Consider the following 22,466-nt stretch of genomic DNA (forward strand, 5'->3'; position numbering starts at 1 on the left):
TATATATATATATATATATATATATACCTATAGAAAATCATTAAAAAACGTTTTACTTTCTTTAAATTTTTGTTAAACCGTCCATCCTGCTCTCCTCTCCCACTCATTGTGTTTCTCAGGCTCTCCAGAGTAATCTGAAGTACTCTCTGTTACCACGGCGGTTGATCATCGGGAAGCGTCTGGCTCAGTGTTTGCATCCTGCTCTGCCCAGTGGCGTCCATCTCAAAGCACTTGAGACCTATGAGGTCATTTTCAAAATCATCGGCACAAAATGGCTAGCAAAGGATCTCTTCATATACAGGTTGGTGTCATTGACAAATACTGAGTGAATCTCACATATAAATGTCCAGGTCATTGATCAAATCACTTGTGCGTGTGTGTACACTTCAGCTCAGGGCTCTTCCCATTGCTGGGTCACGCAGCGATGTCAGTGAAGCCGGTTCTGTTGACGCTGTACGAGCGGTACTTCCTGCCCCTTCAGAAGGCACTGTTACCCAGCCTGCAAGCTTTTATCATGGGCCTGCTGCCTGGACTGGAGGAGGGCGCTGAGGTCTATGACAGGTACAACTTAACACCAATCATCAATAAATGATTCACAAGTTGACACTTCAGAGATGTGACCCTAAACTTTCCACAACTTACTCACTATGGTACCAGGAACTCCTTTGCCACACTCACTACAACTGTGCCTCAATTAATACGTAACCAATTTAACCTTAAGTGAGATTACCTTGATTATATTGGAGAAAAAGTATGTGTCCTTGTTCATTTAAACATGGGTCTTCCATAGACTTGCATTAGACAAGAGCTAAAACTTATCAGAGAATATGGCTGATTTCAGTTTTTCTAGGCCAAAAATCACTTTTGGCCACTACTGTATTTCCTGATAAGGCTTTCATTTCAATGTTACAAAACCCACTTCATCTTTCTTCCTGTCTAAGGACGGATGCGTTGCTTGTGAAGTTGTCGGTGTTGGTGGGTCAGTCTGTGTTTTATGGAGCGCTGTGGGGTTCAGTGCTTATATGTCCTCTGGTACGGCTTCCAGCCTCACTCTTCATCGTCGCACACTTTGACCACTCAGTCACTGCTCGAGAACAGAAGTATATGCTTGGAACAGACCACAGACTAGTGGTAAGTGTGTGTATGTGTTTGGAGATAATTCTATAACATAAAAATTGTATTTTGTACATCTAAACTAAAAAGATTATTTGTTTGAAAATATATAGAAAAATGGACCTCTGTCAGGGTAGACAGAGTACACATTAATTTGACATAAATGAAAAAAAGACTGTGATGGAAAACGTATAGTCTGTTCAACAGATTGTTGAAAATTGAAAACGTTGAAAATTTGTATTTATTCCTGTGATGCAAAGCTATATTTTCAACATCATTACTCCAGTCTTCAATGTCACATGATCTTTCAGAAATCATTCTAATAGGCTGATTTGGTGCTCAAGAAAACATTTATTATTATTATCAATTTTGAAAACCGTTGTGCTGCTTAATTACTTGGGGAAACCATTACACATTTTTTAGGGTTCTTTGATGAATTAGAGTTAAAAAGATCAGCTTTTATTTGAAATAGAAATATTTTCTAACATTGTTAATGTAATTACTGTCACTTTTGATCAATTAAAGCAGCCTTGCTTATTATTTTCTTTAAAAAAAAAGTTTACTGACCCCAGACTTTTGAACAGATCTTTTGTAGGGGTTGTGAAAGTTAGACATGACCTAGAACCGGTGTGACATATTTAACAGATTGTACTTTTGTTCCTCACAGCCAGACATTTGTGTCAAATTACACAGGGTGTCTGTCTACTCTGACTAAGCTCTGTTGTTTTGAAGGAATTGTGTAATTGATATGGACACCTCCCCATCTCTCCTCTCCAGGTGAAGGCTGTTTGTCTCGCTTTACAAGACACTAATGTTTTGGTCCAGAGAAACATGCTGGAAATCCTTCTCTACTTCTTCCCCTTCACATCATTCCAGGTTAACCCCTTTTTCTTTCTTCATGTCTTCACTCCCAACTACATTTGACATGTCCCAGACCATGTGTAAGACATTTTTTTTATACAATCTATAGGATCCTGAGGAATGTGCCATCCCACTAAATCCAGATGAGATGATCTGTGTGGTGTCTGCTGCATCACTCACCCTGCTCAGGAGAGATATGTCTCTAAATCGGCGCCTCTATGCATGGATGCTCGGTACAAAACACAAATTGTCAGACAATTACAGAATAGCACAGAAATACTCCAGTACTGTTTCATAAAATAAATGGCATTTATCTATTAGAGAATAGTAATTTTTATTAAGGAAAGATATTTTTATGGATCTTTTATGGCAATTTGTCTCCTTTTCATTGTATGTAAACAAAAAAAAATGTGAAACGTACAGGTTTGAAACAACATGGTTGAGTATATTTCTATATGTGTGTATTGTCAGGCTTAGACATCAAAGGAGGAATGGTGGCCGCAGATTCCAGTCGCTTTAACACTGTGGAGGAATACACTGCATTCTACTTCAGTACACACTCCAGAGAATTACTGGTGCAGGTATAGAAGAGAACACACTCACTCAAACTGTACAAAATTCTGTGCATGCATAGTTAAAATCAACTCATATTTGATATTTTCTTCATAGGCTCTGGTAAATATTCTGAAGCAGAAAGATATAGAGGCCAACCCAGACAATCTAATAGAGTATCTCAGACCGTTTCGCATCATCATTAGCCTGTTGGACAAATCTGAGATAGGTAAGTTGTAAAATGCTTTACTTTGGCCCTATTTGACATTATAACTCATGTCTCTGCATTCTCTCATTTACAGGGCCATTGGTGTTGTCTGATGTGCTGCTGGAGGTGGTCAGAGCTTTTTACAGCTACTGTAAAGTGATGCTGGGAGAGGATAATCTCAACACCAGCCTTAGTGGCAGCCAACTCAACAGGTCAGAGAGAAGAATTCAGTGCTCATATTTTCACAGTGGACAAGTTTTCCTGTAGCTTAGCTGGTAGAGAATTATAACTGCAATACCGACATCATGATTTTGATAACACAAATAATGTCAGGGTCCCGAATCCCGATATAACAGTCAGCAAGGGTCTGAGTAAAACCTGGCTAAATGAGTGAGGGATAACTGTAATGACTATACATTATCCCACTGATTACATGCATTTTTACCAAATAAATGAGCATGAAATCGATTTCAGCTTAAATTATTTATGTAAGGGCTAGGAGAAACATAATACTAATATTACAATATTCAAAACTGGTTGTCAGGGTCAACAGTCAAATATCCAGTATAGAGGTCCATTATGGACATTTTTTGACTGCAGAATTCAGCCATTGACCATTCAGAAGTGAAACATTTTGATATATTTTAAAATATATATTGTTATATTTCATATTATATTACATTTGAATTCACTATGAGTGGATATACACTACCGTTCAAAAGTTTGGGGTCAGTATTTTTCTTAAGTGTTTGTTGCAAGGATGCATTAAATTGATAAAAAAGTGACTACAGATTTTTATTTTAGTTTTTTTATTTACTATTCATCAAAGAATCATGGTTTCCACAAAAATAATAATATGCAGTACAACCGTTTTCAACATTGATAGTAATGAGAAATGTTTTTGAGCACCAAATCAGCACATTAGAATGATTTCTGGAGGATCATGTGAAGTAAAGGTTGGTGAAAATTCATCTTTGCCATAACAGGAATAATTTACTTATTACTTATTTTAAATTTTAATATTATTTCACAATATTTTCACAATATTTTTGATAAATGCAGTCTTGGTGAGCATAAGAGACTTTTTTAGAAAACATTAAAATATCTCACTGACCCCAAACTTTTGAATGGTAGAATAAATGTACAAGATGAGTTAATAATACGCAAATGAACGCTGTTTCTAATTGTTGATTATCTATTCGTGTGCAGTAAAATCAAGGAGAATAAAACCGCCTCAGAGATTATAAAGACTGTCAATATGCTTGTGAGTGCCATGAGCAGCAATTATCTCTGGCATTACATGACAAGGCATTTCCAAATCTCTCTCAGGTAAACGCGCACAAACTCTTAATAAACTGCATTACGTGAACATAAATAGAATTATGTCAACCTAGTGTTATGGTTGTTTCTCAGCTCACTGAGTGATCCAGATGGGAAGGGTCCATTTAAAGACAGGAGCAGCCCTCCTTCAGTGACTGAACTTTCAACACTCATTATCTTCCTGTTGGATGTTATTCCTTTGGTATGATCTGGTGATTCATCTTTGGACAACTTTTTTCAAACTTTTTGGTCATTTGGTCTGATTTGGTCTGGCTTTCTTTTTAGGAACTCTATGCAGAGATGCAAACGCAATACCTGCCACAGATGCTAGGCAGCATGCTGCAGTCGCTGCATAGTCACATGACATCCCTCAGCCTACAGGAGCTCACACAGGCCATGAGAGCATGTTTTAAAGTGCTCAGTAAGGTCCAGATGCCGGTGGCTTATATGGACATGGAGGCCGAATCGCAGACACAAGATGTGGAGCAAACACAGGTATGATGGGTCAGTTTTACTGTAACTACCGTAAAGTCTGGCGTTGGTAAAAAAAAGTATCTTATGCTCACCAAGGCTGCATTTATTACCGTAAAAACAGAAATATTGCGAAATATTATTACAAATTTAAATAACTGTTTTCTATTTGAATATATTTTAAAATTTTCAGCAGTCATTACTCTAGTCTTCAGTGTCACTGATCCCTCAGAAGTCATTCTAATATGCTGATTTGGTGCTCAAGAAACATTTCTTATTATTAGCAATGTCGAAATTAAAAATGTCAATATTTTTTGGGAAACTATGATAAAAAAAAATCAGAATTCTTTCATGAATAGAAGGTATAAAATTACAGCATTTATTTAACAATGTAAAAGTCTTTATAGTAACTTTTGTTCAATTTCTTTTTTCTTTCTTTCTTTCTTTCTTTCTTTCTTTCTTTCTTTCTTTCTTTCTTTCTTTCTTTCTTTCAATAAACCCCCCCAGAAAAAACAGAAAGATATAGAGATCATTGAGTGGTTATGGCACGAAATTGTGGGAGAATATTATAAGGGAAGAAATATTATATAATATAATATTTCTATAAATAATTACATAAGCAATATGGTCTGAAATCTTACTGACCCCAAACATTTGAGCAGTAGTGTAAATGTTTGGGCCACTGCATTTAGTATATAATGAGAGTTTTAATAATCAAACAAATTAAAGCTTATATTCTAATGCCATTCATATTATGGGTTGGAAATGTGTGTGTATTAAACGGGCTCTGTTTTTTTGTTTGTTTTTACACAATATAGATTGTGATGACTGGCAACAACAAAGTCAAAGAAAGTGACCAGGTGAATAGTAACCATGACAGCAGCACTAGTGAGGCCTGTCTGAACGGACAGGAGACCCAGGAGGCAGAGCCAGGTGAAGCTCCGTACCCTCCTTTGCGCTCTGAAGACAGTGGGTTAGGCCTGAGCGCATCTCCATCTGAACAGCACCTTCTACCAGGCTGTAATGTATCAGAAGCTGCTTCTGAGGTGAACTCTGAAGCAGAGGACGTGTGGAAAAGAGGAGGAACTATAGAAAACATGTCCAAATGTGTGCAGGATATACTGGCATCTGTTATCACAAGGTAATTTACAAATTCGGTGCATACTGTGTGTGCCCAATAAGCATATTTTCAGTATGCATGATAGAATACCGAAATTACCTGCTATATTTGACAAAATGTGCATATACAATCAGAACACCTAGCAAGGAAAAATATATTCCAGAATGCAATGCACTTGTCTTGACTTTTCATTTGCTGTGTGAATGGTCCAAAAGTTTGATTTTAACATATCCACTTTAATATAATTAGCTTGCTTCCTAATCTAGCTGTCTAATAAACCTGGCTTTGTGTATTACAAATATTGTTGGCTCTTTGACAAAGTGCTTTTGTTACACTCATTTTAAATTAATTACAAGACTATTTCAGGTCTAAAAATCACACTTTTCTCATATAGCTCATATAACCAGGTTTTTCAAGTCCGTGGGAATCTTGGTTGTTCAAAGAAAAGTTTAGTTGTTTTAGCTTATTTTAAATCATTTGAGGTCATCTTGAGGCCCTCTTGGAAGTTTGTTGAATTCTGTCTCTTTTTTTCTCTCTCTGTCTCACTCACACTCACTTCCTGTATCTCTCAGACATTTGTTAGATGTTGTGGATCCAGAGAAGAAGAAGAAACAGGACGAAGCCAATCAGCTAGATCCTAATGCTTCTCCTAGGGGCAGTAAACGGTCTCCATTGAAACGGAAAGGCAGCCGAGACTTGGGTCTTATTAAAGACAGACTTGCTGAGTTCTTCAACCCTAGTAAACTGAGGATCCATGCCATTCATGGGTCTTCTAGGGGTGGGGGTAAAGACCACAGACCAGTAGAGTTGGAGTGGATGGGAAGTTTCCAGTCAAAGGGCAAAGGGGAGATATCAGAGTTGAGCCGCCAGGCCTTCACTGTGGTCTGCCAGCTTCTCCTGGAATGCACAACTTTTCCTGTGTATTTTACTGAGGAAGAGAACCAAGACCTTCACACATCTATGTTCAACAAGACAGGTGAATAAAGTGAATTGTATTCCAATACTATATTAAACTATGCTGATTGCTGATATAACATGTCACAGCACATGGACGTGTTCTTTTATAAACTGATTGTTTCTCTCCTCAGATATAGAGGGAAGTCTTCCTGAGTGGCTGAGGTCCTTGATGACTCTCTGTTGCCTGACGAAAGACTACCAGGTACACAAGTACTTAAAGGCGGAGATTGAAAGGGATAGTTCACCCAAAAATGAAAATTGTCATCATTTTCTCAACCTCATGTCATTTCAAACCTGTAGGGATTTCTTTCTTCTGTGGAACACAAAAGTATATCTAAAAAAATATATATAGAATGTAATGGACTCGAAAGTTGTTTGGTTCTCAAAGTTCTTCAAAATATCTTCTTTTGTGTTCTGCAGAGCAAAAGAAATGTATACAGGTTTGAATGGAATGGAACACATGACATTCCCCCATTCATTATTCATAAACAAAGACATTGAGGTTGTAATGTCAGTTAGTTGTTAATGCATGTTCTTTGTATTGTGACCTTGTTGTCTGTTATTTCCACCCTTAATTTCTTGAAACATTTGAATATAAGCTACATGTCCACGCACTCCATCTTCCAATGCTCTGAGAAACAGGTAGCCCCACCCCCAAACTCACACTATTGGTTGAGTCAAAATTTGACCTGTCAAACAAACAGAGCAATGTTTTGATAGCGATGCACTGTTTACACTCTTCACTCTTCAGGGGCCTGTACCATGATGGTAGTTGAACAAACACTGGGTTGCAGGATTAGTTTCGAGTTGACAAAACCAAACCAATCCAACCAGGCTTTGTTGGTACCATGATGCTGATCATCAACTTTCTCTGTCAACTCAGGCTTTGATCCTGAGTTTATGAGTTCACATGCTGAGAAAGAGTGAAACTGCGATTCATTTCTCACGAGAGAAACAGCGCAATTCACTTATTAAATAAAAGTATTAAAATATTAAGAATTTAAACAAATTTACACAGCAAGAAGAATATAGCTGTCTATGAAAGAGGACAACTAAAAGAAAAAGTCTTGCTAAATTTCAGATCAGTGCAAGTAGAAGTTGTGAAGTTAGTTTATACAGTTGATAAAGGTATAGAGAGAATTGAACATTTAAGCTCACGTGTAGTCATTTTATAGCTTCATCTATTGATTGTAAAGCGTATTTATATTACCTTTATATATTTATTCATTTAAACTCTGCATAATAATAATTTATGAACTAAAATTGTACATGTGTGATCAATTAAGGGTATAATAATTACATTAAAAAAAAATCTAAATCATACAAAATTATTATTCTAAATAAGCATTACTAAAAGCCAGACGATTTTGTCTTTAAAAATCATTTGCTGTGTAGTGACCTTTAATTTGGAGTAGAAACAGGTGGAGTGACTTTATCCTTTGCTCACAGCTGATTGGTCCAAGTCCGGTTTGCAACCTCTTACCTGGAACATAACCTGCCCTGGACCAGGTTAGCTGTGGAGCATAAGTTACTATGACGATGAACACTGCTAAAAGCCAAACCACTTTCAAAGTGCCAAAAACCCAGGGTTGGTGCAAACTTAACTGAAACATACCTGGCTAGCCACCTAAACCAGCTTCATGGTATAGGCCCCAGGAGAGTCAGCCTACGAATGGCTTATTTAGAGTTGCCTCTGCACAATGAATTGGGATAGGACATTTTAACATGGAAACATTTTTACTACATCTTTAATTGTTGCATTCTGAAAGCTGAATCATTTGATAATATATGTTTTTATTTTGTATGTGTCTTTAGGTGCAACATGTTGCTATCTCCTCTTTGTTGGAGCTAATCAATCACTCTCAGTCTTTAGCCCTCGTCATTAAGGATAAAAACCAGCGTTATAAGAACTCTGATGCTAACCCACTGAGTGGACAGCTGCAAATGGTCACCCTGCCACCCATCTACCCTGCTGTTCTCAAAACTCTGGAGGATTCCACAGACTTTTACCTGGTAAGGCACATTATGATTAACAGGTTGCATTTCTTATAGCTTGTTCTGTCGTGAATGAGAAATGTATAAAATAGAAAAGGGTAATTGTAGAGACATTACAAGGGTCAGGAGATGGACCACTATTTTTATTCTTTTTTATGTATGGAAGTCCTGCAATTCAGTTTAAAGAGCCAATTTCCCTTTTGATTGTTGCATTACCTATTTTTTAAAATCCTCAATTATAGAAGGTGCATGCATGATGGACTAGAAAATGGTTTTTTTTAGTATGATTTGAGCCAAAGAAGCAACATTTATGATACCCAAACTTTACTGATTTGACACGTTATTAAACCTTTAACGTGACTGTTTTCATAACATATTATGAGATTTCAGTCTTTCTCCATTTAAGTAGATAGGAATTGTACTGCCTATTGTCTACATAAAAAATAGCTACCTGTGGGTTTTACCAAGATGGCTGCTGAGTTATCTGACTTCCTTAAAGGGATAGTTCACCCAAAAATGAAAATTCTGTCATCATTTTCTCACCTTCAAGTTGTTCCAAACCGGTATGATTTATTTTCTTCTGCTGAACACAAAAGAAGATATTTTAAAGAAGGTTGGTAATTAAACAGTTGCTGGTCCCCATTGACTTCCATAGTATATTTTTTTTCCTACTATGGAAGTCAATGGAGTCCATCAGTCGTTTGGTTACCGACTTTCTTCAAAATATCTTCTTTTGTGTTCAGCAGAAGAAAGAAAGTCATACAGGTTTGGAACAACTTGTGGAAGAGTAAATCATGACAGCATTTTCATTTTTGGGTGAACTATCCCTTTAAAGTGACTTTGGTTATTGTCTTCAATTCTCTTGTAGCGTGTATCTCAGGTGTTATGGGCTCAGTTAGACACAGAGCGTAGAGAGCATCACGTATCTTGCGTGGAGCTCTTCTATCGGCTTCACTGCTTGGCTCCGTCTGCATCCATCTGCGAGGGAATCATCTGCTTAGGTTTACTCAGTGAGGACAAGGTACTGGGGAAACCTCATTTAATACATTTTACACATATATAAAGCTGAAACATTTTTTTAAATTGTGTGTGTATGTATGTGTGTTCATTTTAGGTTGTGTGTCTGGAGGCGCTTCACAGGTTCTCAGTTTTGTGGCACCTGACACGAGAGATCCAGACAAATCGCAGCACTTCTCTCAACCGCTCCTTTGACAGGTTTATACACCATATTCCTTATGTAATTATTTATAGAAATAATATATATTATATAATATTTCTTCCTTTATAATATTCTCCCACAATTTCATGCCATAACCACTCAATGATCTCTATATCTTTCTGTTCTCTCAGGTCTTTGTTTGTGGTATTAGATAGATTGAACAATCAGGATGGTAGTGTAAGGGCCGCAGCACAGAACTGGTTAGTGCGGGCTCTTTCCCTCAGTGATGTGGTCCGTATCTTGGAGCCAGTGCTACTCTTACTGTTGGACCCGAAAACACAGAGATCACCCATACAAAGCGTCAAACAGAATCTCTCTTTTGGTATGGAATCAAGACGCACAAAAACACACAAACCAAGATCAATACACACAGAGGTACCTGAGCTTGAGTTTGTGAGTTAAATTTTCAGGTTGTGCATTGTAGTATAAAAACCGAAATGATACAAAATTAAGTAATACAATTTCAAATCAAATAATTAGTAATGAAAATTCAACTTAAATTGTGTTGGCAATTATAATACAGAGTAAACTGAGTTGTACCTTTAAAATAATCAATATAGTAATTTGCACAAATAGTGTTGAAGACAGATAGCAATAGCAAGAGTTCCTTCTGGTTATTGATATGTATACTGCCATTCCAAAGTTTGGGGTCAGTAAGATTTTTTTAAAAGAAATTATTACTTTTACTCAGCAAGGATGCATTAAATTGGTTACAAGTGACAATAAAAAAGTGACTCTTTTTTGAAGGACATCCTGGGATTTTTTATGACCACAGATAGTCATGACCTTACATTTATAATGTAACATTATAATGGTTTACATTTATAATGTTACATTTATAACATTTATAATGTTGCAAAAGATTCATATTTCAAATAAATGCTTTTATTTTGAACTTTCTATTAATCAGAGCATCCTGAACTTTTTTTTCCATAAAAATATTAAGCAGCACAACTGTTTTTAACACTGATATTAATAAGAAATATTTTTTTGAGCAGCAAATCAGCATATCATGTGACACTGAAGTAATGGCTGCTGAAAATCACAGGACTAAATTACATTATATATATATAAAAGTTAAAGTATGGAGCACCTTGTCAATTGAAATGTTTGTTTGTAATTCAATACATTATTTTAGGGCAATGGAAATTATGAATTTAAGATATATATATTCTTGGTGTCTGATTCTACTGTATATGTGATTTAGGTAATGTAAAGTCACTGAGCTGGAGAGACAAATCCATCACAAAAAGTGCTGAAGACAACATGACGCCTGGTTGCCAAACAGAAGAAATCTTTGTTAGTCGCATCACCATAGTAGACCGCGAAGCACTGTGGGCGGAGTTGGAACGAGATCCAGATCTAACACCCACAGACTCCCCAAAAATGTCCCGGAGTGAGAGTGAAGAGACTGAGGGAGAGGACGAAGAAGTAGAGGAAGAAGAGGAAAGTGAACACACCGAATCTGCAGACACAAGTGGTGCTCAGAACTCCACCGAAAACTCCACCTCAAGCTCCGCCCCTTACTTACAGCGACATGACGACGGTAGCATAGAGGAGGAGGGTGTGGCCATTGGCCTACAGAGGGTAGATTCAGAACGAACACAGGTTTCAGATTCGCTCTCAAGTGATGAAGACGATGGGCAGTTGGAGGCCATGGCCAAATCCCGGATGCTGAAGCGACAGCGGGAGAAACGTGAGGCGGTGGATTCACTGTTCCGCCATGTTCTACTCTATAAGCAGCAGTACGAGAGCAGGAGAATTCTCTATGCCTTCACTATTTTAGAGACCATCCTCCGGACAAGTGCAGGGCCATTTGTGGAGGCTTTATCCAGTACTTCTCTGGACTGCAGCTCCATTGCCCATCTCAACCTCATCCAGAACCTTCTGCAGAGGCACCGTCAGGCTCAGGATGGTGGCAGCTTCTATGGGCAATTGCAGATCTCAACTCCACCAAGTGGAGCTACTCCTGACCCATCCCAGCCAGCGTCTTCTCCTCTCCATTCACCACCTTCTCCTTCTTCTCCACCAACTCTCCTTCTAGAGCTACTCACCTGCCTTTGCATGCGCTATCTCCGCTCTCACTATCCCTCCTATGCCAGCGTTCCCAATTGCCAACTCCAGGCCAATCGGGAGGTGCAGGTGAAAAGCGTGGAGGTACTGACTGAGTTGATGATCCAGTTGGTGAGGGTGGCCCAGCAAGCTCAAATTGGAGAGGCAAAGGGAACTGCTAGTCTGGAGGCTGTCCGCAACCTTCTTTGGGGCTACAAGGTGCAGCAGTACGTCCTTCTAACACTTTCTGCCTCCATGTATGTCTGCCAGAGAGCTGATCGGCCCGACCAGCACACGTTGCCTGAAGAAGACCAAGGAGAAGACAGAGGGGAGATCTCAGAAGAGAGCCTTATCAACTTTGGCCGGGATGGGACCTGGGCTGAGCACCCACTCCAGATTGCCCTACTGAAGCTTCTGAAGGTTCTTATTGTATTGGAGCACCACGTGTGTCCACCACACTCCAAGTCACAAGATCACGATCAAAGCCATTCCAACCCACAGCGACGTGCAGAGCAACCCTCCTCAGCCTTGGCTCGAGAGTGGCAAACAGCTGTGATGTTTCAGCAGTCCATCAAAGCAGTGCGTTACATAGTCAGTCAGCCTATCACCGCTCAGGGCATGTTTGTGTCGGCAGCAGCCCGAGCTTTGCACCCACAGTATGGCTGCGCCATGCACCCAGATTGGGTGACTCTGCTATGTGAAGTTCTGCCTTATTTAGGACGATCACTGGCCATCATTGTATCACCCATAATTGCCCAGATCTGCAGGAACCTGGATGAACTGGTTAAACAGCACGAGCACGATGGAATCAAGGCTTCACATAAGTAAATAATGTGTGTGGTTGTTTGCGTTTGTGTGAGCATGGGTGCACATGAAGTGTCTGATAAGGTGTCAATGCTTACATGTTGTTGTTTTGTTGCAACCATAGCTTGAATTGGGCTTATATTTTGTGGCTTTCTTTAGTGGTACCTTAAAGAGGGAGAACATAGCGCCTGACTATCCTTTGACACTACTGGAAGGTCTGACCACTATCACACACTACTGTCTTCTAGACCACAAGAAAGTAAGACATACAAGCACCCGTTAAAGAAAATAGTGGCAGATCCTGGCATAGGTGACATACATTTGCCTAGTGAGACAAATCCTCCTATGTAACTCTCATAGCTCTCAAGGTCTGTTCACACTGACTACATTTCTGAATCTGAAGTTGCAAAGTTACTGTACTGTTGGTTGCTAGTAGGAGTATAGCATTGTGGGTTCTTTTGCAAAAACTATTTGCACCATAAAATTCAACCAAATACACCAGTTTTCCTGATATACATCCACATACAGTTGTAGTTACAATCAAGTCTGATTTTGCCATGGACATTAAAAATGTCAGGATCACCACTGAGCATGTAAGAATGCTTCAAACGTGACACTAATGTGACTTGTGTTAATTTTAATTTTTTTTCTGTACCTGTAGACAGCTGCTGGTTGTGATGTTCCAGACCTACGAAATGCTAGCAATGCCATTCTGGAGGAGTTTCCACACATGATTAGCAGCATGGCCTTACTCTGGGGTGTGGTCAAAGGCTGTGACTCCTCCCGTAGCAGCAGAGCCTCACCCACATCTGTGTACTTTAAAGGCACAAAGGTGAATAAACTTGAATAAACAAAAATGTTTTATATCATTTTCTTTACTGAAACATCATGCCGTCTTGTTGACTGCTTAATGGTGCGTATGTATGTTTTTTTTCTCTGTAGATCTTGAGGCAAAAGGTTCTGGAGTTCTTAATGCCATTGACTCAGCAGTTTGGGGTGCAGATCATGGCCTCTGTGGCTGCTGTATGGTGTAGCAGGAAGAGCCGGAAAAGACGTTCCAGAAATAAGGTTAACAATAGCTATCAGAATGCAAAAATGACATTATGTCATACATTAGACTACTGTAATGATGTTTTTAAATTTTGTTTTTATATTCATGCATAGATTTTACCAGATGCTAGCGATTCTCAAATGACCTTGGTGGACCTTGTGAAGGCACTAAACACACTCCGTCCGGACACCATACTGCAGCTCATCAGGGAGGTGGTGAAGAAACCTCATCAGATCAAAGGAGACCAGGTATTGCACTCACACACACACATTCACTTAGCTATCTAAATGGGGACATTTCATAGACTTTTATTGTTTTTATATACAGGTAGTTATAAATACTATAACCTAACCTTAAACAAAAACTTTCTCCATTTTTACAAACTTAATTTTGTATCATTTATACAAATAAGGATTTGTATCATTTATACAAATAATTTTTGTCATATTTAGCTCACTTATAGTTATATATTTATCCCCAAAATATGGTTAAATGGGTACACACACACACACACAGAGAGAGAGATAGTTAACTATCGAATTACATCATGTATTAATGATCAATCTTTTTCTCACTATCAGAAGACTACTTTAGTTGACATTCCAATGCTACAGTTCAGCTACGTCTACATTCAAAGGTAAAAGTTTCCATTGACATCATTCTAGATTTTAATTGTACCTTATCTTATTTCCTATCATATTATGTCTTTTACTGTAAAATGACCATAGTCCATTGAGCTGTTGCAATCCAGTTTAAGCAAATGGCTAAAGATGTTGTTTACTGTACATTGGAAGATTCAGCCTTGACTGTATTGTTCTACAAGGCAGCTGTTTTTAGTGGAGTGTAGATGGTAATGTCCTTGGTCTTCTTTTTTTTTTTGCAGTCTCACCGCTCAAGCTCTTCAGGAGAACATCAATCCTCTTCTCTGTCTGCTCAGAGAATCTGCCCAGCTTAACCTTGCCCCTCCTGGACACTTCTTGCTCCTCGGGTGAATAAACTAATGTGGTCACTATTACGTTTGCTCATAGAGATTTGAACAAACCCTAACCCTTAATATTAACCTTTGGTGCGCAAATTTAACAGTACGAAACCACCTAGCAACCACATTGCAACATACTAATAACAAAATCAGAACACCTTAGCAACCACATTACAATGTCCTGGAAACCACTCATGACACCTGCATCGCCTAGTTGTTTAATGCAACATTTTAAAAAAGGCAGTCGCAAAACTCTTAAAGATAAATAAGAGCTCTTGTTAATTACACAAAACAATTATTGTTCTTGTGATATACTACTAGTGCAAAATGCCCGTGCAAAATCAGTTTTTGTGTGTGTTTTTAGTAATTGTTGTTTTGGTGCCCGTGAAAGAGACTGTGAACGCATTGAATTCAGGGAGCTAGGTTACTACAATTGATGGCCATGAGTAAAATATAATATTCAGAAGTAAAGTGTTTATGTCAGAATGTTTATTTTTAAACCACAACCTTCTAAGTGCTTCTTTTACAGATATATTTAAGAAAACGCTATGCTTAAGCAAACAGCTTGTGAATAGGCAACTACAAATGATGCCCGTGAAAGAGACTGTGATCGCATTGAATAGGATATGTTTAGTTGGTGAATAGCATAGGCTACTATTACACAGTAGCGATAACGTTAAGCACACCAGAATCTATCTATAAATTACAGAAGTAAACAGAATAGCTGACTTACAGATTCAGTTTACATCCACAAATGAATCTGAATTACATCCACAATGAATTACATCCACATCCATCGATCCAGGGAGCAGTGCAAAGTGCACGTGCAAAATCAGTTTTTGTGTGTGTTTTTAGTAATTGTTGGTTTCTTGGTAAAGAAACAAAATCAGTTTTTGTGTGTGTTTTTAGTAATTGTTGGTTTCTTGGTAAAGAAAACTATAATATTCAGAAGGAACCAAACTATAATATTCAGAAGTAAACAGTGTAGCTGACTGAGTGTTTATGTCAGAATGTTTATTTTTAAACCACAACCTTCTTGGGGCTTCTTTGACTGATACAACCATAGATATCATATATAAAGGCTAGATGTCTCGTGCTCGCTGCTGGCCAATGGAGGTCGACGTCCGCACGTGGCGGCCATCTTGCAACAGTGTGCTCGCTCACTCGTTTAATGGTGCATGTACTTTTAAATAACCATAACTTGCTCAATTTGCTACCGATTTTCAAACGGTTTGGTTTGTTATAAACGTCAGAGATGTAGTTATGACACTGCATACATACAGTGCATACATATGAATAATTATAACATACATGTTCAAGCATTCGGAATTATAGCCACGTTAATAACGTTTGTAAGAAACCAAACCGTTTGTAAATCCGTCAAGATTTCAGCGAGATAAGAGGATTTGTGTGCATGCTGATCATTCACCTTAATGCACAGCTTCACTGTGACAAGATGGCCGAACGGTGATGCCGGAAGTGACTGCGCCATAAGACATCTAGCGTTTATATATGATATCTATGGATACAACCCTCTAATGTCAGAATGTTTATTTTTAAACCACAACCTTCTAAAAATGATATATTTAACGATATCTTTAGCATTTCTCATCCAAACAACGTCAAACTTGGCACTGCACTTACTCGTGCCCGTGGCAAGACACCTGTCGAATTTGAAATCCATCGGACTAACGGTTCGAGAGATATGCGGTTAACAGACACACACACACAAAGACAGACACACACACAGACAGACAGACGTTTCTGTAATTTATAGATAGATTGGAAGGTAAAGTGTCTTTTGAAAGACTGATATCTGTTTATTTTACTGTTGCAGCATCCTTAATGACTGTGTAAATAGACTTCCCAATATCGACAACAAGAGGGATACTAAAGAACTGCAGGTAGGACAGATACAGCAAGAGATTTTGTTGATATAGAATTATGTAGATATTGTAGAAATGTCAAAATATTTTTACATAGTAATTGTACCCTCAACAGGAAGTGAGCCAGCGCATACTAGAAGCGGTGGGAGCTGTGGCAGGCTCATCTCTTGAGCAGACTAGCTGGCTGAGCCGTAACCTGGAAGTGAAAGCACAGCCTCAAGTCTGTCCTCAAGGAGATGAAGATGACCATGATGGCAATGAGTTAGAGGGTAAACCTATGGAGAAATTCATATACTTACAGTATAATGCCCATTGCTGTATTGCCAACATATGAAATTAATAATGCCTAGCTGTATTACCTACTTCGAAACAGAGGCCGTTTTAAAATGGATTCTTTTCATGTCTTTCTCTCAGAGTGTGCTGGCCAGGGTAGCACTATGGTTTCATCTTCAGTGCCATCTGTATTCAGTGTACAAGCTCTGGTTCTGCTGGCTGAGGTAAGAGACATGCGGTGAAATTGGGTGAAGAAATGCAACCGATTATCAGTGTTCTCATTTGTGCTCATTGTGTTTGTAGGTTCTGGCTCCTCTTTTGGACATGGTCTATCGCAGTGATGAGAAGGAGAAAGCTGTGCCTCTCATTTCCCGTCTTATGTATTATGTTTTTCCCTATCTAAAAAATCACAGGTGAGTATGCCAAAGAAGCACTTCAGTTGAAATTATACAGTAGTCGTTAATGCTGCTTAGTATTTTATTCAGAAGCTTTGGTCTATTTATTGTCACATGACATTGGTGTCAGATCATTTTCATTTAAAACTAGGGGTGTGACGAGATCTCGCGATATTAAAACGTGCCAATTTTTCTCGTTGATGTGAAAAGCTGTCTTGCGATATCAGCATGACGGAGTTGAGTTTTGTGGCAAAACATTTGACAGTGCTTGCATTATAATGTTCTGTCTTTTACTGCATATGATAATTCATACTCAGGAAGTTGAACTTAAGTGACATTCATCATTACAAGATGATTAATTACAACATTTCAAAATGCAACTGCATTGTTTTGCAGTTTGAGAATTTCAGTTTAATAAAAGATTTTTCCAGTCATATATTTTGTTATTGAAGAATTATTAAAAATAGTGTTAAAATATCGTCTCGTATCGTCTCATCTGTAGGGTTGGGTACCGAACTCTGTACTTTTAATGGCACCCAACGACCGAATTACGTCTGTACTACCGGGTACCGATTCACATTAAATCAAACCGTGCCAAATTTCGGTACCTGAGAACACACTTTTTATGGATATTCATACATCACAGACAGCGACCAAGGCAGCTCTGGCATAATGTCAATAACACTTCTATAAATTACTTACAGTTTCTTTAGTCATTGATGCAAACATGCCTAAAGCACAGAAAAAAAGGTACCGTTGGGTACCGGCATAGAATTTCAGGTACCGGTATCGGTACCGGATAAAATGTAAACGGTACCCAACCCTACTCATGAGCTAAATGTATCATCACACCCCTGTTTAAAACTCTTACTCACTTTTAATGTTTCCATAGCTGTTTCTCAATTTATATCTCTCTATCTCTCAGTGCCTATAACATGCCTAGTTTCTGTGCGGGTGCTCAGTTGTTGAGCAATCTGAGTGGATATGCCTACACTAAACGAGCGTGGAAGAAAGAGGTGCTGGAACTCTTCATGGAACCAATGTTTTTCACAATGGAGTCCTCGTGTTCCTGCCAGTAAGATGGATACTTGGATACTGTAGTGGTTTTTATCAAGTCATGCACAAAATCAAAATAGTCCAATAGTTTGCGTGGCCTATATACATAGATTGCTGGGCCTACTAGTTTGTTTTTTAAGCCACTAAACTCTCATATTGTGCTTTAGTTGGAGATCCATCGTAGACCATCTTCTGACTCATGAGAAAACAATGTTCAAAGACTTGATGAGTGAGTATATGTACATATTTCTGCTTTAGACAGTCATTTGTTGTATGATCAGTGTGTTGATTTGTATTGTGTGGGTTCATGTTGTACCATATGCAGGCATGCAGAGCAGTTCTTTAAAGCTCTTCAACAGCGCTGAGCAGAAGCCCATGCTACTGAAACGACAGGCTTTTGCCATGTTTAGCGGAGAGAATGACCAGTACCACTTCTATTTGCCTCTCATACAAGGTATCACTGAGTCTGTGTGGAAAACAAATATAGGTTACTTGTAATGTAGCATAGGAACAATTTCAAGCTAACACTTTCTTCATCAAATATATTCTAGAGCGTCTAACAGAGAACCTGCGTGTCGGACAGACTCCATCAGTGTCAGCTCAGATGTTCCTCATGTTCCGTGTTCTCCTGTTGAGGATCTCACCACAACATCTCACCTCTCTCTGGCCAATCATGGTCACTGAGCTGGTAAGAAATATGCCAGTGGTCCTCTCTTCACAAATGCTTCATCAGTTGTTTTAAATGTTATTTTAGTTGGGTGCAGTTTGAAAATGTATGTTGAATATTTCAGATACGCATTTTTAACCGCCTTGAGAAGACACTGCTGGATGACAAAGAAGTTTCAAAGTGAGTCTTCCTTTATTACAAATTGCTGTCTGTATATATTTTTCCCTCAATTTTCATGGAAAAAATCTTTCTGTTTCAGGAGTAAATTGCGAGGTGGCCATGACAAGAATGGTCTACTGTGCTTCCCTCAGGCAGAGCTGGACATGTACCTGTCAGCCTGCAAGTTCCTGGACACCGCTGTGTCCTTCCCTCCAGAGCAGATGCCTCTGTTTCAAATGTGAGACTCATGTGAACTGTGTGTATGCATGTACTCCTGCCATACCTGTGATAAATGACGAGAAACAGTTTAATTGAGCATTATTATAGATGTTTTTATGAATTATTGTCAAGTTTTGTATACTTAAAACTTCTAAAAAACAGAAGCAGTGGTTGGACATTCTCCAATGGTCAAATGACCAAACACTGTAGTGTTGAAATTGAAATTAATAAGAAATGTTTCTATATTAGATTTATGAAGGATCATGTTACACTGAAGACTGAAGTAATGGCTACTCAAAAATTTAAGATTTGCAATTACAGGAATAAATTACATTTTAAAATATTTAGAAGTAGAAATTGGATTTTTTAAATGGTGATAATATTTAACCATTTTTTGTGTTTTTCGTGTTTTTTATCAAATAAATGCAACCTTGATAAACATAAGACACCTCTTTCAAAAACAATAAAGTCTTTCCGGTCTTACGGTAGTGTACGTGGGGCTAAAAGGGGTAATTCACCCAAATATTACAAAATTACATTATCATTTACTTGCCCTCAAGTCTTTTAAAGCCGTTGTTCTCCATACAATGAAAATGGGCATATGGTAATTACTGCCAACAAAGCTAAGTCAAACAAGTCCAAAAATCACCATAAAGTTGTCCTGGTGTGCTATATTTAAATCTTCTTTCACTGAATATATTATAGACTTGAAATATAGCACTACTTTTATCAATTTTATTCCACTTCTATCCTTTTGTGGAGCTTGGCAATATAAATTATCACCCATTTTCATAGTATGGAAAATAAAATGGCTCAGACATTCTGCAAAATATTTTTTTGTGTTACACAGAAGGAAAAAACAAAATTTCTTAAATATTCATTTTCTTTACGCAACTGACCTCACAAAGACCTTTTATTTAAGGTACAGGCACCTTCTATAAATATAACATGGTGAACTTCTTATTAGGTCTTTTGACCTAAGTGGACTGTCATGGCTGACCTAACATTGGCAGCTGTCAGTAATAGATCATTAGGTTCTGTATTATTTCTAGGTGACCTGTCATGCCTGGCCCAACATAAATGACTTCTGATATGCTCCACACCCTAAAATTTAATGTATATGACCTCTTAATGGCTTGCCAATATGTATTTATAGGTATCGCTGGGCTTTCATTCCTGAAGTAGATGTTGACCGTTATGATGGACCAGGAAACACTCTGCTGGAAGGCGAACAAGAATGTAAACCCCATATTGTTAGGATACTGGATGGAATAAGCCGACGCTATGGGGTAAGATCTCCTTACACAAGACATGCTCTAATATATCTGTGACTCAGCACCACCGAACCAGTAAAGATGGTGCTTTTTCAAAAGTAGACTCAATTGTCAGTCTATAAATATTTTGGCTGTGTGTTCAGGAGCTGAATGGAACAGCGGGAGAGTCGAGCACAGATCGATTGGTGTTTCCTTTGCTCACACTGCGTTCCCTCTGCTCCATCGTGGATCTCGTGCCGTTCTTCAGCACCCTCTGCTGCTCTTTTAATGGCTCCTCCGCACACCTCCCACATTATGCTGTGGACTACCCACCGCCCAGCAGTGATCAGGTCATGAAACGCCTAGAGAACATCATTGAAGGAGAGTTCCTCGATGGAATGGACAGTTAGATGATAGACCACATTCTCAAATTCTGCATTTGCTTTTGCAATTTATGTAATTGGTTTCTCTTCGAACACAAAAGTGCAATGAAATTTCATTGTAGCATAATAGCTTACATTTAAATGCATAAAGGTCCCTGCTAATTATTTTATGATCTTAATCAATGCACGTTAAGCTGTTGAAGGTCTCTAAAATTGTATGACCATTCTGAGTCGTATACGCTGTGAATGTATATCATCTTTGTATTTTAATTTGGCTTAATGTGGGCTTTCCAAGCATTCTGTTCATTTGAACATTCCATTACTTTTTTTTTTTTTACTAAATGAGCCAAAATAATGATTATTTGGCCATGTTTCAAGGGCCATAATGATCACAACAAACAGATAATTTATTGTCTGGTCCATGGCATTTTTCAGTTGTGTGTAGGGTTGTCCGTCATTTCTTGACTTAAAATCCCTTTGCAGTATTTTTGCTTCCTGACAAATTTCCTTTTTCCCTGTATAGCTTCCATCTATCTGTTTAAAATTATTGTCTTTTGTTTATCTACAAGTACCTATTTAAAAGACTTTGTTGCTTTTCTTATGTCTTATATTCTGCTATATTTCCCCACTTGCTTTAAGTTGAGGATAATATGTATTTATTCTTATGTGGATATTGAATGTCTTCTTTTACTCTGTGTAGAATGAATAGTACAACAACGGAATTGTAAAGCACATTTTTATTTCTGTACCCAAGGGAATGTTTCTGATCCGTGTTTGTGTTCTCAATCATCTCAAGGACCTCAAGGATGTTTTATGCTGTTGCTTTAATTTTAGAGTGCACCTGATTTGGCAGTTATAGTTCGTCTCTAATGTTACTGCTAGTATACTATCTTGCCCTTTGATTGAAGTGCCTAAAAATAAATGCTCTAATTATGAAACATCTTTGCTTGTTCTGTAGTTGCTATATGCAATTGTACCACAGAAACAGGCAAATGAGAAGCTTATATTTCCCATTAATGGCAGTGTAAAGAGCTATTATTTCAGTGATATCAGAATTTAGTGATTTGTTCTCTTGAATGTAGACTTTTTTTGAGGAAAAATAATGTTAATGCTTAATAAAGTTAATTATTTTATGTGTATGTTCTGCACATCTGAATAAAATGACTCAGAATCACAAAGTTATGTTGCCTGGTTTTTGTGTTTTTATCACATAGATTAGATTTATTAGATTTCCTTAAGTTGGTTTTATGAATAGTTCCTTTTGTCCTTAACCCTCTGATGGTCTTTGGTAATATTAGACCAAAAAATGTACGTATTTAATAAAAAACAAAATGTGGACATGATTCAAAAAGGGGAAATGGTCTTAGAAAATAGTCATACTTTTGATGCACCATACTGCATGAATTACCACCATGAATGGGTATATAAGAAAATACAGAGCAATTTTCTGGGGTACAATCTACAAAAAAACAT

The 22,466-nt window shown here is 38.0% G+C and overlaps 1 protein-coding gene across 1 annotated transcript in view; it reads left to right on the forward strand.

Moving 5' to 3' along the window:
• The window catches only part of dop1b (DOP1 leucine zipper like protein B), a 28,095-nt gene extending 5,920 nt beyond the window's left edge, over positions 1–22,175 (forward strand). Inside the window, exons 3-39 of the mRNA XM_084121152.1 lie at positions 120–301; positions 391–561; positions 942–1,131; positions 1,891–1,989; positions 2,084–2,207; positions 2,446–2,555; positions 2,644–2,755; positions 2,829–2,946; positions 3,944–4,063; positions 4,148–4,256; positions 4,340–4,549; positions 5,344–5,666; positions 6,218–6,621; positions 6,734–6,804; positions 8,418–8,615; positions 9,466–9,618; positions 9,712–9,812; positions 9,948–10,138; positions 11,024–12,692; positions 12,832–12,931; positions 13,334–13,504; positions 13,615–13,740; positions 13,837–13,971; positions 14,305–14,360; positions 14,607–14,711; positions 16,540–16,606; positions 16,704–16,857; positions 17,003–17,085; positions 17,165–17,274; positions 18,182–18,331; positions 18,480–18,541; positions 18,638–18,766; positions 18,864–19,000; positions 19,104–19,159; positions 19,239–19,376; positions 20,514–20,646; positions 20,775–22,175. Of these exons, the coding sequence (XP_083977278.1) occupies positions 120–301; positions 391–561; positions 942–1,131; positions 1,891–1,989; positions 2,084–2,207; positions 2,446–2,555; positions 2,644–2,755; positions 2,829–2,946; positions 3,944–4,063; positions 4,148–4,256; positions 4,340–4,549; positions 5,344–5,666; positions 6,218–6,621; positions 6,734–6,804; positions 8,418–8,615; positions 9,466–9,618; positions 9,712–9,812; positions 9,948–10,138; positions 11,024–12,692; positions 12,832–12,931; positions 13,334–13,504; positions 13,615–13,740; positions 13,837–13,971; positions 14,305–14,360; positions 14,607–14,711; positions 16,540–16,606; positions 16,704–16,857; positions 17,003–17,085; positions 17,165–17,274; positions 18,182–18,331; positions 18,480–18,541; positions 18,638–18,766; positions 18,864–19,000; positions 19,104–19,159; positions 19,239–19,376; positions 20,514–20,646; positions 20,775–21,020 (6,813 nt within the window). The 3' untranslated portion in view covers positions 21,021–22,175. The remainder of the gene's footprint in view (positions 1–119; positions 302–390; positions 562–941; positions 1,132–1,890; positions 1,990–2,083; positions 2,208–2,445; positions 2,556–2,643; positions 2,756–2,828; positions 2,947–3,943; positions 4,064–4,147; positions 4,257–4,339; positions 4,550–5,343; positions 5,667–6,217; positions 6,622–6,733; positions 6,805–8,417; positions 8,616–9,465; positions 9,619–9,711; positions 9,813–9,947; positions 10,139–11,023; positions 12,693–12,831; positions 12,932–13,333; positions 13,505–13,614; positions 13,741–13,836; positions 13,972–14,304; positions 14,361–14,606; positions 14,712–16,539; positions 16,607–16,703; positions 16,858–17,002; positions 17,086–17,164; positions 17,275–18,181; positions 18,332–18,479; positions 18,542–18,637; positions 18,767–18,863; positions 19,001–19,103; positions 19,160–19,238; positions 19,377–20,513; positions 20,647–20,774) is intronic.
• Positions 22,176–22,466: the final 291 nt, after the last annotated feature.

This window comes from Abramis brama (assembly GCF_963993115.1).
Source record: "Abramis brama genome assembly, chromosome: 8".
NCBI lineage: Eukaryota > Metazoa > Chordata > Actinopteri > Cypriniformes > Leuciscidae > Abramis > Abramis brama.